Source organism: Oryctolagus cuniculus, chromosome 1 (assembly GCF_051225735.1).
Source record: "Oryctolagus cuniculus isolate XC-2025 breed Fujian yellow rabbit chromosome 1, ASM5122573v1, whole genome shotgun sequence".
NCBI lineage: Eukaryota > Metazoa > Chordata > Mammalia > Lagomorpha > Leporidae > Oryctolagus > Oryctolagus cuniculus.
In genome coordinates, this window is record NC_142867.1 from 20,170,108 (window position 1) to 20,186,973 (window position 16,866).

General features: G+C 65.3%; 1 protein-coding gene across 2 annotated transcripts; it reads left to right on the forward strand.

The window, feature by feature from the left end:
* The first annotated feature begins 2,168 nt into the window (after nucleotides 1-2,168).
* On the forward strand, nucleotides 2,169-15,705 carry CHST1 (carbohydrate sulfotransferase 1). 2 transcript variants are annotated; one of them, XM_002709072.6, is made up of 4 exons: nucleotides 2,169-2,610; nucleotides 12,769-12,952; nucleotides 13,356-13,455; nucleotides 14,196-15,705. In XM_002709072.6, exon 4 carries the CDS (start codon nucleotides 14,238-14,240, stop codon nucleotides 15,471-15,473), a length of 1,236 nt encoding a protein of 411 aa, XP_002709118.1. In that variant the 5' UTR covers nucleotides 2,169-2,610; nucleotides 12,769-12,952; nucleotides 13,356-13,455; nucleotides 14,196-14,237; the 3' UTR covers nucleotides 15,474-15,705. The 2 variants fall into 2 exon arrangements, with proteins under 2 accessions (XP_002709118.1, XP_051708590.1); XM_051852630.3 differs by having other exon boundaries at nucleotides 12,878-12,952.
* Nucleotides 15,706-16,866: the final 1,161 nt, after the last annotated feature.

Genomic DNA, 16,866 nt, shown 5'->3' on the forward strand with positions numbered 1-16,866 from the left:
CTCCCAGAATGACTCTCCAAGGTTCCACCTTCCTGTGGCTCCCAAGGGTGCATTATAATAACAACTGCCCCTGCTTCAGTTACCTTGCTTCCGCCCGGCACCTGCCACAGCACAGTGCCTCCAGCAGTAGGTGTCTAAGAAACGCCACACTGGCCCAGTGGGAGACTCCAGGAAACTGGGAACAGAATCCTAGTGTTCCTGAGACCGGGTCTTTTGTCCATTTTTAGACTCTAAATGTTCTTTAAACAACAACAACACCCAACAACAGCCCTCCGGATCCCACTCATGTTTGCATTACGGCCGCACCAAGCTCTCTGTGTCAGCCCGGTGCACATTTCCCTCCTCTCCGCCCAAAATACACCCGGATCTGGGAAAGCAGGCGTGGATCCACATAGGGAACGCGCTCTCTCAACCGCTCCGATTCTGCAGGCTGACGGCGTGGGCCGGGATTAGCTCTGGGTGACAGGGAAGGTTCTGGTAGCTCAGCCCCCCCCCCGGGGGGGGCAACAGGAGCTCGGTTTTCCAGGGAGGTGTGCGTGGGGGGAGAGAATTGGAGAGCAAGCAGTCTAGACGGCCGTGGCCCTTGGTGTCCCCAGAACAGCGCCACCCCCTGGGGGCAGGTGGTGAAACAGCTCCAGCCGCCTTGGAGCCAAGGGTGGGGGCCGGAGGCAGAGGCCCCTGTGAGCCACTGCCTGATGACGCTGGGCCCGCGGCTTCGGGTGCGGTGGGGTGGGGGTTATAATTATGACTTTGCAGTCTTGACCAAGATCAAGGGCCATTTGGTCTGGTGTGACTCTTGGGTTAGAGGCTTCGTGCCACCTGGTTCTCTGGGGACTTTCTTGATAATCCGAGTCTCTCCTCCCGGTAACTGACAGCTCGGTCCTGGATGCTCCAAACCCCCACCAGCCAGATTATACCCATGTTGCAAACATCTGGTGCTCGCTGCAGCCCGCCCCACGAGGTGAGCACTGGGTTCTCCATCTTCTGTGTGCGGGTACCGAGGCACAGAGAGGTTGCCTGGCGCACACAGTCACACAGCAAACCCTTGGCAGGCTGGCTTCACCCCGATCTGCTGTGTGAGGCGGGGCGGCAGCCACCTTCCCAGACCTTGGTGAGGGTCTGAGGATGCTCCTGGAAGTGTCCAGCCGTCCATCGCCCTGCTGCCCCCGCCCCCCCGCCCCTGCCCCTTTCTGGAACCATGGAGAAGCTTCAGCTGGAATTCATTGGGGGAGAATTCAGAGATGGGCTCCGATGCAAGCGGACTGTGCCCCAGGGCCTCAGAAGGTGATCACTGGGTCTCAGGTGGGGAGGTCAGAGGGTCAGCCAGCCAAACACCTGCCCCTTCCCGGGATGACCCAACAGGCCCAGGAGCCGCCAGCCTGGGTCACCCTGAACCTTAATGGCAGGGCTGGGACTCCCCGCCATTTGGAAGGCAGATCACCCGGGGCGGCTGATCACAAGATCACTCAAGGCCCATCCCTGATCTCCTCCACGCACTGGGAGAGCTGGGGCACCCGTTTGCCTTGTCCCCAACCAGTCCCTGGTGTCCATGTGGCCAGCCCTGGGAGCTGCTCAGTCCGGGGCGCTCTGCAGGGGGTCTCCCTCCTCCCGGTGGCAGTGGCTCCGCAGCGCTGGCCGCGGGCGCCTAGGGAGCAGGTGGGCGCGGGTCCTTCAGCAAGCCAAGCCACCGCTCCCCAGGGCCACCCTGGACCCCGCTCCCCAGGAGGGACCACTGAGAAGTAAAGGGGCGGGGCGGGGCTTGGCTATTGGCACCCAAAGGTGGTGGGCTGCGGGCAGGGGGCCTCGAGTCCCGCCCTGGCACTGGCAGAGGACGCGTGGGTCCCGGGCCGGACTTCGGGGGAGGGGGCGTGGGCAGTACTAAGAGCAGCGCCCTCGGGCTGGGGGAAGCAGGGCACTGGCACAGGGGCCGGCGCGCGGCCTGCGTCCTAGCCCGCAGGCAGCCCCAGCCGGGGGGCGTGGCTCCGCGGCCCCCAGCTCCGCGGTGGGCGGGGGTTGGCACCGGCGGCGGCCTGCGGAGCGGGTGTCCCGAGCGCTCGCGGCCGGCGCGGCGCGGGGCGCGGGAGGGCGCGCGGCGAAGGGGTGGGGAGGGGCAGGGGGCGGGCGGCAGCCGAGGGGCGGGCGGCTCTGGGGGTGGAGTCGGGGCCGCAGCGCCCGCTGCTCGCTCGGCGCTGAAGCCGCCGCCGCCGCTGCCGCTGCTGCTCTCGGCTCGGGGACCGAGGCGGGCGCTCCGCGAGGCTCCGGCGCCTGCGGCTGCTGCTCTGCTCCCGCGCCCGGGGCTGCGAGGCCCTGGGTCCCTGGCCCCGGCTCCCATCACCCCTCGGGTCCCCGCGTCCCGGTCCCCGGAGGACGAACTCGGCTGCTCGAGCCGCCCGGGGCTCGCGCCCCCAGGCCATGAAGAGGGGCCCGTGAGGGGCGCGCGGAGGCGGAGGAAGAGCAGGGAGGCGGGAGGCCGAGGAGGAGGGCGCGGGAGGCGGAGGATGCCGCCGCCGCCGCCGCCGCTGCCCGCGGGCCCCCGGCGAGCCTGACTCCAGACCCGAGGATGGAGCCGGCGCTGGGCGCCGCAGCGGCTCCCGGCGCGCCCCCGACCAGGTATCTGCCGGCCCGCCGGGCCCCGGGGCGGGCGGGCGCGGACTCCGCTGCAGCTGCCGGGAGGGGCGCGGGCGCGGGCGCGGTGGGAGCCGCCCCTCGGCTCGGGGACGGTCGCCAGCGGCGGTGTGCCGAGGGCGGGGGCGGGGGCCGGCGGCGTGCTGGCCTGGCCACAGGCGGGGCTGCCAGGGTCGGTGGCCGGAGCGCCCCGCGATCGTAGCGGACAACCCCCCCACCCCGCCGCCGCCGCGCGCACGCCGCTGTGGGGAGGGCGGCAAAGTTGAGAGGCGCGGCGCTCCCTGGGCCGCCGAGCGCACTCGGGAGCTGCCTCGGGCTCACCGTCCCATAATCTGCCCGGCTCGGGCTGCCCAGGTGCCTCCAGACCCCAAGCCCGCACCAACTTTCCCAACCCGGGCTGCACCGGCAGGCAGGGGACCGCCCCCTGCTCCGGGCCCTGGCCCCGCATCTGCACCCACCGCGCGGCCAGGATCCGGGCTCCTGTGGGGCCGGGGCCGCTGGATGGCGCAGAGCCCCCCGCGGGAAGCCCTAGCGACCCTCCCGCTGTCCTGTGGGTAGGATCGGGGGAGGGGTGGCAGCTCCTCCCAGGCTCCAGGGACCCGCGCATGCCTTCGCAGTCAAGCTCAGAGTAGGGGGGTGCTAGGGCTTCAAAGGCCAAGCTGCCCGAGAAAGCAGAGAGAGAGGCCAGGGTCCGCTCAGGCGGCGCCCGGGCCTGATTGCAGTGCCCTCGTGTGCCCCCGCCCCCTAGCCGGCCGCCCTATGGCGGTGCGGCTGCCTCAGCCCGGCGCTGGCTTCCTCCAGTCGGACTTGAAATGCCCTAGGAAGGGCCGACCCCGGGGTCCAGGAGCCCGAGGAAGGGCTCAGGCCACTGACCTGCAGCTGGAGGCTGGGGTGGGGTGGGGGGCTGTCCAGTCTAGAAGGGAAATCCACCCCAGTGTTTCCTGGGGGGCCCTGGCATGGGCGCGCGGGCAGCCCCCTGGCTGGGAAGGTGGCTGTTTTTGCAAAGCCACGGGAACCGGTAGGTGTTAGGAGGCAAGCAGGTGGGACCGAGGGTCCGCAGCAGCCAGCAGGGATCCCTCCACCCTGGGCAGGCTCAGGTGGAGGGCGTACCTGGGCGGCCAGTGCGCAGCCGGTGACACGCACAGGCGTCACCATGACCCTGTTTCTCTTCCAAAGTGCTTTTCAGCGTTATGACTCACACACACCGGATTCGCCAGGGAGGTATCAAGCTTCCCACCTATTCTGTTCCTCACCCTCTTGGGTCTTCAGGGAGCTGCTGGGGAAAGGAGGGGGTGGACTTGCCCTTGGCCTTGAGAGGCCAGAAGCCCAGCACTGCAAACTTTCCTTTCGCCGCGGTGTTCCTTGCTCCTGGCTGCTCCTGGTGGGTCAAGGACCAAGGCTGGCCCCGCCACGGAGTGGGGGTGGGGAGGGGCTTATCCCCAGCCCTGCACAGCCCCCCCGCTAGAATCCGTCTCTCCCTCTTCGAGCCGTAGGTGCAGAACCTTTGGCTAGAGATTTCTTCCTCGGCCTCTGAAGTCAAGTTCTTCCCACAGACAGCTCCCCCGGCCCCCAGCCCCAGCCCCTTGAGCTTCTCTGCTCTGTGTAGGCCCCTCGAGGAAAGAGGGGTGTAGATGCCCCTGCCCACCCCATCCCCCACTCCAGCCCAGAGGGCCCCAGCTCCAGAGGCAGGGGTGCTGATGGCACTGACGTTGGGGGGGGTGTCAGGTACCGGAGGGGCCCACCTGCGCTTGGGCGGTCTGTTAGAGGGGAGGGAGGTGGGCAGGTGCTAGGCTAGGCCCTCACCCCAGGGTGTGTGACCCCACCCCCCGGTTCCCCAGGCCCCCTCGCTCGCCCCCTGTGAGCCTCTCTTCACTTTCCCAACTCCGCTCTGCATCGAGCAGGGAGTGAGCATTGATATTCATAATCTGGTTCAGAGAAGGTCCCGAAGCCCTGAGTCACTGTATGGTTGCCATGGAAACAGACTTGTTCGGAGGACTCAGCGTAGCTCGGCGATGGGGTGGGGTGGGGGTGGGGGAACCATATAGTACAATCCGGCTCCACAAGTGCGGCAGAGTGAGAAAAGGCGCCGCGGGCCGGGCTCCTGGCTCCCTCCGCCCCCCCCCCCGCCCCCTGCCAGAGCGCCCCCCTCAGAGCCCGGGGCCCAGCAGCCCCCGCCCTCTGCAGGCTGCCGCTTCTCCTGCTGCCTGGGTGCCAAGGCTCCCGGGTGCCTCCGTTTCCTCCTCTGTCTGTCAAGTGGGGAGCAGGCGAGCGCCCAGCTTGCACTGCTGTGAAGGTCAAGTGCATTACTGTTGGGAACAGCAGCAAGTGGTTCGCTTCGCGCCCTCCTTGTTAAAGGATTGGAAGAAACTCCCTTGTGTGTTCACGTGTCCTGGCCACCACCCTCCCGGCCCAGCAGGTGGTCCCGCCACCCGCCTGGGCTGTTCTACCCTGCAGCCCCTTCCCCAGCCGGCCACCCATTTCTTCCCATTGAGAATCTCTGTCTGGTTGCCAGGGCCCCGCAGGGCGCCAGGCAGCCCTGCCTCTTACCCAGAGCCCACTTGTCCACGAGCCTTAAGGGAGCAAAGCACCAGGTGCCAGGTGGCTCTCCTGCCTCAGCCCTCTGCGTCACTGTCGGCCCTGCAGCCTCTTGGGTGGAGACGGGGTTCCCCCTGATGGACAGAAGGGGGTGGGGAGGGACGGCCCACCTCCCCAGATCCTGCAGACGCTGGTTCACCCGCCTGGAGAAGCAGCTGCCTCCGGTGGGTGATCAGCCAACGCACCATTAAGAACTCCCCCGAAGGCTGACAGACCCTTCCTTCCCCCCAGGTCAGAACCTCTACTGGCCAAGAGCTGCCAGAGGGCCCTGCTCCCCGGGCAGGCTTAGGGCCCGAGCCCATCACCAGCTCACTGCTAGGGTCCAGCCCAGCCAGCTGGGGCCGGAGCAGGGCTTACCCCGGGGAGATTGGGGGGTGGGGAGCAGTGATGGCTCAGCGCCCTCCACCCTGCCTGCTGTCAGTCTCCCGCCAAGGGTCTTTCCCACTCTCCCTGCACCGCCTTTGCTGTCCTCATTGGTGTTGGGAACACCTTCTGATTTAACATCCTCTGCAGATTTCATTTACGGGCTGTTTACTCCCTTGCTTGGGATCGTTAATGAAGATGTTGGGTGAGATGGGACCCAGGCCTGGGGCTCGGCCGCCCTGCCCCCACTCTGGGACTCCTCCCTGCCCTCCCCTTCCCCCTGGGCGCCCCACCTCCGAGCCCAACTCCCCCACACCTCCAGGGACCTGCCCCCTTCTGCTTTCAAGCCTCCCGACAAGCGCTTAGGGCCAAGTCTGTTTGAATTAATTTTGTAAGATTACTCGAGGCGCTGTATCAACTGCTCTGCTAAAAATCAAGATATATCACCCTGCCTGCATTTCCTTCATCCGCCAGTCTTGTAATTCTATCAAGAAAGCTATCACGTTTGTCAGGCATGATTTGTTCTTTATAAATCCCCACGGTGCCGCGCAGGGGCACGGGGCGCCCGAGTGGTTCTAAACGTTTAGAGATTCCCTCTTCGTGTCTGCTCTGCAAGGCGTCCCCAACTCCGGGCTGGGGTCTCGGCCCCTCTCTGGGGTCTCTGCTGGTATCTGCTGATGGTTTCGGAACACCTCGCCCCACTGAGTCCCTGCGGGATGCTGGGGACCACAGCTGGGGAGAGCCTGGTGCTGGCCTACGGGGCCCGTGCCCAGCAGGTGTAAATGCACAGGTCCCAGTGCCGGAGTGATCACCGAGCGAGCGCCAGCACCATTCTAAGGGCTGTATGTGTGTGGTCTCCTTGAAGCCTCTCAACTGCCCTGGGAGGCGGGGGTGGCCTCCCCTCCCTGGGTGCCTGCCACTCAGAGAGGGCGGGGCTTCCCGGGACTGGGCATGGCCACACTGGGCTCAGATATTTCAGGTGTCTGTACAGGGCCAGCAGCACCCCACGGGAGGTGGTGCAGAGGACTTAGGGGTCAGAGTGGGAAAAGAAAGGGGAACGCCTCAGGGGAGCGCTCTGGCTCGCCAGTGCCCTGTGACCGGGACTCAGGTCTGTGCCCTGGCCCTGCCGAGCTGGGTGAGCAAGCCGCTGACCCCTCTGGGCCCTGGGCCCTCACCGTTCCCCAGGCTCGTGATGCGGGACAGGTGGACGCCTCAGCGTCATGGGAGCCACGTGCCCGATGGGTGGGGCTGCGGCTCTCCGTGAGACATCACCCTCGGGAGGAAGGGGTGACAGGGTGACAGGGTGAGTGCTGGTGCAGGGGACCAGCGGTGGGCTAGTGATGAGCTCTGGGGTAGGGAGCAGGGGCCCCTTATCTGGGCTCTGAGCCCTGTGCTGTGCCCGACGGTAGCTACTCTCAGGGCAGGTGGGAGCCAACACCTGCTTTGATGTCTTCTTGGCTGCATGGCCTTTGGGTGTAGCGTGCTCCTGGGTCATAAAGCCCCTCCAACGTCCGTCAGCCTGCCTCCCCCAGGCCCCAGGTCCCTGAGTGGGACAGACAGTATTGGGGCTCTTACTGGTCAGGGTAAGACCTGCCGTGAGGGTCTTCGATCCTGCCCTCCAGCTGGGGAGGGGGCCTCCCGGGAAGCGGGGGCTGGCACAGACCCTTGGAGGGGCCAGGGGGCCCCTACCCTCAGGAACTTGATGAGCCACTGTCTAGGAAGGCAATCTCTGATCTCCCCTGGGGCACTGTTCCAGCTGCCCCCCAACCCATGTGGATTTTTATTTGTTTACTTAGTTTATGAGAGAGAGAGAGAGAGAGAGGTTTGGTTCACTTCCCAAATGCTTTCAACAGCCAGGGCCAGGATGAAGCCTGGAGCCAGGAACCCAACCCAGGTCTTCCTTGTGAGTGGGGGGATCCCAGCCCCTTGAGCCATCCCCTGCCGTCCCCTTGGGCGGGAGTTAACCGGAGGCTGGGATCAGGAACAGAGTAGGGACTTCCCTAGGCAGTGTGGGTGACCCTCGTGGCAGCTTACCCCTTGTCCCACTTGCCTGTCCCTCCACCCCCACCCCAGCCCTCTGGGCCCCATGGGGCCAGTTGGGGCTCCTGCAGGTGGCCGGAGACGGAGACGGAGACGGCTGGCTCCTTCCCCCAGCGGCTCAGCCACAGCTGAGCTCGGGCTCCTGTTGATGTTTTCCCATCCTGGAAGCTGGGAGGATGGGACGAGGCCCCGGTGTCCAGGGGGTGGGGCCTCGGCTGTGACTGTGGCTGCGGGGTGGGTGGTGGTGGTGAGGGGGAGACAGGAAACCGGGGCTTTTCCGCCCAGCATCGGGGCAGGAGCGTCCCGCCTACCGCAGGCCAGGCTGAGACAGAGAACCAGGGCCTATGACTCATCTCTCCCTGAGAGGAGCTGGGCACACTGGGGCCTTGTGCGGGGGCCAGCAGGTCAGACACTCGCCCCCGCGTCGGGGGCGGGGCAGGTGGGGGGGCAGGACGGGGAGGGTCTCCAGCACACAGCAGGGAGTGGCCCCAGTGGAGGAGCCTGTGGCATGGGTTCCAGCCTCTCCAAACACTGCCAGGGCTGGTATGGCCTGTTGGGGGCCTCCAGCAGTCTCTGCACCCCCCCCAGGGACACTTGAACCCAGTGCCTGTGGGTAATGTCCCAGGGATGCTTGAGAGACCCAGGGGTGTCCCCAGGGCCATCGCGCGTGGACACTGGAGACAGCAGAGCTTGGAGAGGCGGCTGGCAGCTGTGCTGATGGCCAAGCCACTGAAAGGGTCACTGGGTGCTGGTCTTGGAACCCAGTGGCCAGCAGGTGCCTGCTGGGCGTGCGCGGCCTGCACATGCATGCATTCACTCGTCTCGGCCTCATGCCCACCCCAGGAGCTCGATGCTGTCGCAGCCCCATTGCCTGGGAGAAGTCGGCGCCCCCTGCAGGCGCCCGAGGGAGGCCCCGGTCCTGCCCCTGGGGTCTGGGGCTGGGCTCTGAGGTTCCGCAAATGCGGGGTTGGGTGTCAGGCAGGTTCTGCGGGGGGATGGGCCAGCCACCTCCCAGTGCTTCAGGGTGAGGGGGGCGTGACCCCGGAGAGAAGTTCCAGGCTCCCCTGGGGGCCGACCACATCACATCATCCCTCCCCCGCCCCTCCGAGAAGGATGCTTTGGGGTACAGCCCCATGAAGTCTGTCCTGGGTTTTAGTGGGCGTGACCTCTTGGGGGCACAGCCCACAGTGGGATGCACACAGGGCTCTCCAAGAGACCCCTTGGAACTGCTGGGCTGGATGGAGTGTCTGGGACAGCCACGCCTCTCTGGAGCTGATGCTGCTTTCTCCCCGCGCTGGTCCCACCTGCACCCTGTGGTGCACCTGCACAGGTGGCCCGGTTCAAGGGCAAAGGCAGGGACAGTGGCCTTTGGGGCTTTGGAAATGGGGGAGGAGATGGCTCACCGGGCCGGGCCCTGGGGACAAGATGGGGGTGCAGTGAGGTGCCAGGGCCTCCTCCTGTGATCAGCCATCCCTCCAGCTCTCGAGTGGGGTGGCTTCTCGGTGTGCCCCAAGTTCATAAACTCCACTGACTCCAAAAGCCAGAATGAGCGGCCCCTCCCTCCTGGGCCTGGCCCCGAGGTGGCTGACGCACAGGTGTATGTACGCATATAGGTTCACGCCCCCTCTGAGCTCAGAAGGGGTGCAGGCCGGCACCCGGTGCGTCTGGCCCTCTCTTTGTAAACATCAGTCATCCTGCATCTTGGCTGGTGGTTCCTGGCCTGACCCGCTCGGTTCCGCGATGTCCCCGGGCAGGCACGAGGCCCAGCACGACGCCGCGGCGAACCCTCTGGGACGGAAGGGACGCCCAAGCCTTGGCTTCAGAGCTCCAGGGAGCTTCTAGATCACGCGTGTAAAATCGTGGCCGCCGACAGCGTCTTCTGGGAAGAGGGTTTGTGTTTCTAAGGAGACTGTGGTCTGGAAAACGAAAGGAGCCACAGCCCCGGGCCGCTTGGGATTTTTCAGGAGGCGAAGGGCGCCCCGGGCAGAAGGCAGAGTCCCTGGGTTCCTGGGCCCCGCGGGGAGGGCCGAGGGCAGCCGCAGACGGGGAAGGGGCGCATGCGCGGTGGGGGCAGAGATGCCCAGCTCTGATTTCTTCCCGATGACCGGGTTTCCTGTGCCCAGGAGGGTCCCCTGTGTGCCATGAGGGTGGCTCTGACCAACAGGAGGAGGGAGCATGGGGACTTCTGGGATTCAGGCATCTCTGTGCTCAGCTCTCAGGTCCCTGGACCTATGGAGAAACCCCAGAGGCCAGAGGCCGGGTCCGAGGTCGCCAGCCCCGGGAAAGGCAGAGGCCTTGGGCTGTTCTGCCGACGGGACCCTGGAGGCGGCGAGGCCTCCTGTTGCTGCTTGCTGCAGCTGAGCCGGGGTGGGGGGTGGGGGTGGCACACGGTGGCGCCGAGGGCCTCACACCTCACTGCATCTGGCAACCTCACCTCCCGCGGGCCGGGTCCGCGCTGCAGCGAAGCGAGGCGAGGAGGCTGCGCTGCCGGAGACGGCCACTGGAGGGCAGCAGGAAGGCCACTGCAGTGGCTCAGCGGAGGACGCTGTCCCTGGGGACAGAGGGCGGGGAGGGGGCGGGAGGAAGGGGGTGGGGCAGATTTCACTGTTAGATTCAGATCCGTGGGCTGCGGGATGGCTTGGCGCAGGAGCGCTTCCCCCAGGCAAGATGCAAGGCGAAGCTATGAATTGGCTGCTGAGTGGTAACAACTAATTAGTCCTCGCAGCGCCCTCGTTAAAATTCTCCCTCTTTTGCATGGAAGGCAGGAGCCCAGGTCCCACAGCCGGGAACTGCTTGGACTGGGATGCTCAGGGCTGGTCCCAGAGCCCAAGTGTCAACCACGAGCGCTCCACATCTGGAAGCTTATGGGAAATGGAATTGAAAGTTAAGTTTGTGTCTTTTCTGAAACCCACGCCCAGGAGAGAGCTTCAGACAGTGCATGGAGATTGCGTATGAGGAAAAAACCGTGCATGGACTTCAGAAAAACTTTGTGCACCAAAACGCACGGATCTTTTCATTCCATTTCCCCCCTGCAGAGTGTTTGAAGCCCCCTCCTAGCTGGGGAATCACCCAGGGGCGCTCGCCTGCTGAGTGCCACAGCCAGGGGCCAGGGCTCCGGCCTGAGCTCCCAGCTCTGAATCACAGCTTCCGATGTGGGCGAGGCCCACCTTGGGCCCGGGCCTTGCACTTGGCCTCTGCTGCAGTTCGACCTTGCTCCGCGTTATCTCCCCTGTCTTCCAGCCGAAACGACAGAGTCTGGGCTCCTGCATCCAGGGCCTGAGGTGGAGGGAGGCCGTGCCAGGGGCTTCTGGATGTCCCGGGAGGGACTCTGGGGGCCTCCCAGGCCATTGAGGACATCTGTGGCCAAGGGTCCCTAGGGAACAAGAGGACCTGGCCTGGGCGCCTTTGGTTTCCAGGACAGACGCCGGCCGCATACCAAGGACGCTTGGCCAGCCCTGGGCCCGGCTCTGCCAGGCTGGCAGGAGAGCAGGGCGATTTCCGGGGGAGCCTGCCTTCCCCCATCCTCCCATTCCCACGCCCTGGCCCTGCCCTCCCCTGGCCTTTGCCCAGCCCTGTCCTTGGTGCCCAGGCTGCGCCCGCTGAAGCCGAGTCTCGTGTCCGGGGGCTTCCACATTCAGTGACTCCTGACAGCCAAGCAACAGCCCCAGTCCGGCCTTCACTTTGGGTGGAGGTGGAGCGGGCCAGGCAGCGAGATGCCGCTTTGCAAAGAAAGTCCTGCGTGCATTCTGCTTTGGGAACTGGAATCCTCGCGTCGCAGCGAAGACTCCTTAGGGGTCCTGTTTCCTGCTCCGGTGGGGAGGGGAGGAGGGGGACAGGAGTGTATTTGGGGGCTGGATCCGTATTTCCTAGCACACTGCCAGGGCTGGGCTCCTGGCTCCACCCTTCCCCTGGGAGCTGAGCTGTGGAGAAGTTACTTAACTTGCAGCAACCTCAGTCTCCTTATCTGTAAAATGGGGCTGCAACAGCATCGAGCTCCTGGGGTGGGTGTGAGGCCGAGACGAGCGAATGCATACATGTGCAGGCCGTGCACTCCCAGCAGGCGCCTGCCGGCCAGCTAGGAAATGTCCATGAATGAACAGGCGCTGGTACTGATGGCTGCTCCTGTTTCTTTTAAGGCTGTCAGATCTGTCCCGGGCACCTGGGCAGATTGGCCGGCGGGAGTGGGTCAGGTTCCAAGTGGACAGGGCTTTCTCCCTGCACCATTGACAGGTTTCCTCAGACTCCAGACGGTGCCCCTGGGCGACCTGATGCCGCTTCCTGGATCCCTAGGTGGAGTCCTGCATTTTAAACAGCACATCCAGGCCCCAGAGCCGTGGCAGGCCCACTGTCAGCTCAGCCCAGACCCTGTGCCTGCCTCTTCCCGCTGAGCTGATGGTGTGGGGATCCGACCCGGAGGGACTCTGGCGTCTGCCCTGGCCTGCTTGCTTCTGCACACTGTCTTAGTGCTTGTGCCTCAGTTTACCCCATCTGAACAATGGGAATGCGGACCCTGACCTCCCAGTGGGGGTTGTAAGGTTGCCGGAAGTTGCGTGAGCTGAGCAGGGGGCAACTTGTTTCACCCCTCTAAAGACACGGGCCAGACAGCCAGGTGTGGCAAGAATACTCACAAAGCATATGAGCGCATGCCTCGGCCAGAGGGCGGGGGGAGGGGGCGGGCATGGCATCTGGGCACAGGTGGACTGGGGACATGATCTGAATGCACGCGTGAAGGCCAAGTACATTCTTCTTGCTAAAATGGTTTTGACGCCGTATTTATTTGAAAGGCAGAGAGAGAGAGAGAGAGAGAGAGAGAGAGAGAGAGATCTCCCATCCTCTGGTTCACTCCCCAAATGCCTGCAACAGTGGAGGCGGGCCAAAGCTGGGAGCCGGGAACTCGGTGTGGGTAGCTCACGTGGGTGGCAGGGGCTGCCTCCCAGGGCGCAGCAGCGGGAAGCTGGTGTTGGGAGTGGAGAGTCAGGGTTCCATCTTGATGGCACGTATCCCAGGTGCATCTTCACTGCTGTGCCACACGGCTGCCCTTAGGCCAACTGCGTTTAAGGTGGGACGGAGCACGGGTGCTGGGGAATCTACCAGGTGCAGGTTAAAGCAGGCACGTGGGCTCAGGCTGGTTCTCTCTGCTTCCAGAACAGGCTTCCAGAAGTGCTGGGCTGTGCCCTCGGCGCTGTAACTTCCGCTGTGCCCCGCGTGCCAAGGCCGGGAATGCGCCCTGGCCCACTGCTGCCTTGAGTTTCAGGTAGCTGCACTCCTCTGCCGTGTGCTTGGATGAAGACTGGCCCTCCAGAGCTGCCCGTGGACACGGAGGCCCGAGGTGAGCCCCCCGTCCTTGCCCACTTCGCCAGCCCTCCCCTGGTGGGTGGGGTGGGGGAGGGTCTCTCAGCAAGTTGCATATTGAAAGGCCAGGTTTCCTTCGCCGAGTTAGAATGCAGAAGCCACCTGGGCTGTGCTCGGGCCACCACAGGCCCTGGCGTGAGCAGAGACCCTGCCCTGAGGAGGTACAGGGCTGGGTGGGGTAGGCGAAGCGAGCTCAGGATGTGGGGGGCAGACTGCTGGGTGGGAGCTGGTGCTGGCTTAGCTGGGGCTGTGGAGTCAGTTCCACGTCTGGGTGGCTGGGTGGGTAGGCTCTGTGCGGGGAGTGGGGGGAGGGCAGACCCTGGGGCAGAGAGAGCCCAGCCTCACCCTGGAGACTCCACCTCTCCCTCTGTCTCCCACAGACTGTTGGCTGTGACGCTGCCGCGCAGGCTGGAACCAGTGGCCAGGCCCAGAGACGACGCTGGTGGCTGCAGACCGGCTGGCTCAGAGCGCTCCCTCTTAGTAAGTGGCTGACTCTCCTGTGTTAGCTGAGTGGCCTCCCCTGGGACATGGCAGGATGCTCAGGTTGGCTCCTTGCCCCGGGCCCTTGGCACCCCTTGCCCCCTCCTTCCCTGCTGCCCCTCCCATCCCCCAGAGGCAACAGGGGAGAGGGGTAGAGACCCTGGAGCCAGACCCTTGAGGACTCTGTGACCAGGGGCAGACCCTAGGTCCCAGGAAGGAACAGTCCCCAGCATCCCTGCGCCAGGCCGGTGCAGGAGCTCAGGGGCCCGCGCCTGGAGTAGTACAGCTGGCAGAGATGAACTGGTGCTGGCCACTCCTCAGCCCATGGGGCGCAGGTCCTTCCTGCACAGGGGCTTGGGCCAGGTGCACCTCACCCCTTCCTCTCCCTGGCGGTGGACAGGGGACAGAGGCTTGGCAGTGCCGGCGCCAGCAGGTGGAGGGGGAAGGAGCCGCTGGCAGGGGCAGGGCGGGAGGGCAGTCACAGGGCAGGGCTGAGGTGTGGGGAGCTAGGCTTCCGTGCCGGGGTCCCCTCTGAGGAACTCAGAGCCTGTGAGTGAGGCCCTTGCAGCAAATGTAGGCAAAACCCCCGGGGGGAACAGGGCATCCGATGCGCAGCTTCCTGAGTGGTGGTTTCCTGCGGAAGCTGCCCAGGCGCCCCGGAGACCAGCGCTTGCCGGGGAGCGAGTGGGCGGTGCCCCGGCCGTTGCAGGCTCCTGACCGGCAGCCACCTGTGTCCACAGAACTCGTGCCGTGCAGAAGCAGCCCCATGAAGGTGCCCAGCCATGCAATGTTCCTGGAAGGCTGTCCTCCTCCTCGCCCTGGCCTCCATAGCCATCCAGTACACGGCCATCCGCACCTTCACTGCCAAGTCCTTCCACACGTGCCCGGGGCTGGCCGAGGCCGGGCTGGCCGAGCGGCTGTGCGAGGAAGGCCCCACCTTCCCCTACAACGCCTCCCGCAAGACCCACATCCTCATCCTGGCCACCACGCGCAGCGGCTCCTCCTTCGTGGGCCAGCTCTTCAACCAGCACCTGGACGTCTTCTACCTGTTCGAGCCCCTCTACCACGTGCAGAACACGCTCATCCCGCGCTTCACGCAGGGCAAGAGCGCGGCCGACCGGCGGGTCATGCTGGGCGCCAGCCGCGACCTGCTACGCAGTCTCTACGACTGTGACCTCTACTTCCTGGAGAACTACATCAAGCCGCCGCCCGTCAACCACACCACCGACCGCATCTTCCGGCGCGGCGCCAGCCGCGTGCTGTGCTCGCGCCCCGTGTGCGAGCCCCCGGGCTCCCCGGACCAGGTCCTGGAAGAGGGCGACTGCGTGCGCAAGTGCGGGCTGCTGAACCTCACCGTGGCCGCCGAGGCCTGCCGCGAGCGCAGCCACGTGGCCATCAAGACCGTGCGCGTGCCCGAGGTGAACGACCTGCGGGCTCTGGTCGAAGACCCGCGCCTGAACCTCAAGGTCATCCAGCTGGTGCGGGACCCGCGCGGCATCCTGGCGTCGCGCAGCGAGACCTTCCGCGACACCTACCGGCTGTGGCGCCTGTGGTACGGCACGGGCAGGCGGCCCTACAACCTGGACGTGACGCAGCTGACCACGGTGTGCGAGGACTTCTCCAACTCCGTGTCCACGGGCCTCACGCGGCCGCCCTGGCTCAAGGGCAAGTACATGCTGGTGCGCTACGAGGACCTGGCCCGGAACCCCATGAAGAAGACCGAGGAGATCTACGGGTTCCTGGGCATCCCCCTGGACGGCCACGTGGCCCGCTGGATCCAGAACAACACGCGGGGCGACCCCACGCTGGGCAAGCACAAGTACGGCACGGTGCGCAACTCGGCGGCCACGGCCGAGAAGTGGCGCTTCCGCCTCTCCTACGACATCGTGGCCTTCGCGCAGAACGCCTGCCGCCGCGTGCTGGCGCAGCTCGGCTACAGGGTGGCCGCCTCGGAGGAGGAGCTCAAGAACCCGGCGGTGAGCCTGGTGGAGGAGAGGGACTTCCGCCCGTTCTCGTGACGCGGGGCGCCGCGCCGCTAACTGTTGCCTTATCCCCTCCCCGTTTGTCTCTGAGATTTGCACTACGTCGCGGGCGGGGGCGGGGGCGGGGGGCAGTGGTCCCCGGGGCGCACGCGGGCGGCGGCCATGTTTACAAGCTCCCGCCTCTCCCCCCTCCCCTCCCCCCTTCCCTCTCTCTCTCTCCCTTCTCTTCCTCCCTCTCTCCCTCTCCTCTCTCTCCCCCTCCCCCACTCCCTCTCCTCTCCCCTTCTCTCCCTTTCCCCTCTCCCCCTCCCCGCCTCGCCCTCCGTCTCCCTCTCTCTCCTCCCCCCTCCCTCTCTGCCCTTCTCCTCCTCCCCCTCCCCTCTCTCCCCCTCCCTCTCCCCTCCCTCCCTCTCTCCCTTGCCCTCTCTCTCCCCTCCCCCCTCCTTCTCCCCTCTCCCTCTCCCCTCCCTCTCTTTCTCCCCCCCACCCCCTCTCCCTCTCCCCCCCACCCCCCCACTCCCTCTCCCTCTCTCCCTTTCTCTCTCCCTCCTCCCTCTCCCTCTCTCCCTCCTCCTCCCTCCTCCTCCCTCCTCCTTCTCTCCTTCTCTCCCTCCCCCTCTCCTTCTCTCCTCACCCCTTCCTCTCCCTCTCCCCCCCCTTACACACACACACACACACACAAACACACACACGTACGCTGTCCCCACCCGAGGAGAGGCGCCAGGTGTGCACTGGGCCCGGGGACTGCACTTCTGCCCTGTCTTCCTTCTCCGAGGCCAGCCCATGCTAACGAAAGGCGCCAGGGCCCCCCTCCCTTAGGAGCCGCGGCCCCCACCCCCACGCCCGTGCCCCTCCCCCGCCTGCCCGCGCGTCCCCCACCCCCCGGCCGGCGGGTTTTTACTGTGAGGTGAACGTGGAACGTGTCCGTTTCTCCCAGTCTGTGGTGATGCCGTCTGTCTGAGTCTTGTGGCTGCCCCCCCCCCCCCCACTGCGGGACCCGAGGAGGCTTACTGAATTTCTCATTGACCTTGGGGGTCCATTGGTGCGGATTCTTTGTGCCAAAAAGAAAAAGAGAAAAAAAAAAAAAAAAACAACAAAAAAACCGAGTGGGTCAGTTTGATAAATGAACATTGGAAATGCTTGATGTGTGTTTTCTGTAAATAAAAGTGCAATAATAATGATGGGTGTTCTGAATGGGCAGGCGCGGGCCTGGGGTGCTCCTGGCTTTGGGGAAGAGGTGGGGGTGGGAGTTCACTGCCAAGTCTGCCCTTCAGAACTCTGGTCCTCCTTGTAGCCCTTGACCCTCACTTTGAGTCCTGACTTCCCCTTGGTCCACCCAGACCAGAGATCCTGTAGCCAGGGCCCTTGCTCGAATTGCTTCGCTGTTGGTCTGGATGCCAAATGGGGCGACCCAGGGTGAGGCCCCTCC

Coding starts and splice junctions, on each gene's coding strand:
- CHST1 (XM_002709072.6), top strand. CDS start 14,238: ATGCAATGTTCCTGGAAGGCTGTCCTCCTCCTCGCCCTGGCCTCCATA.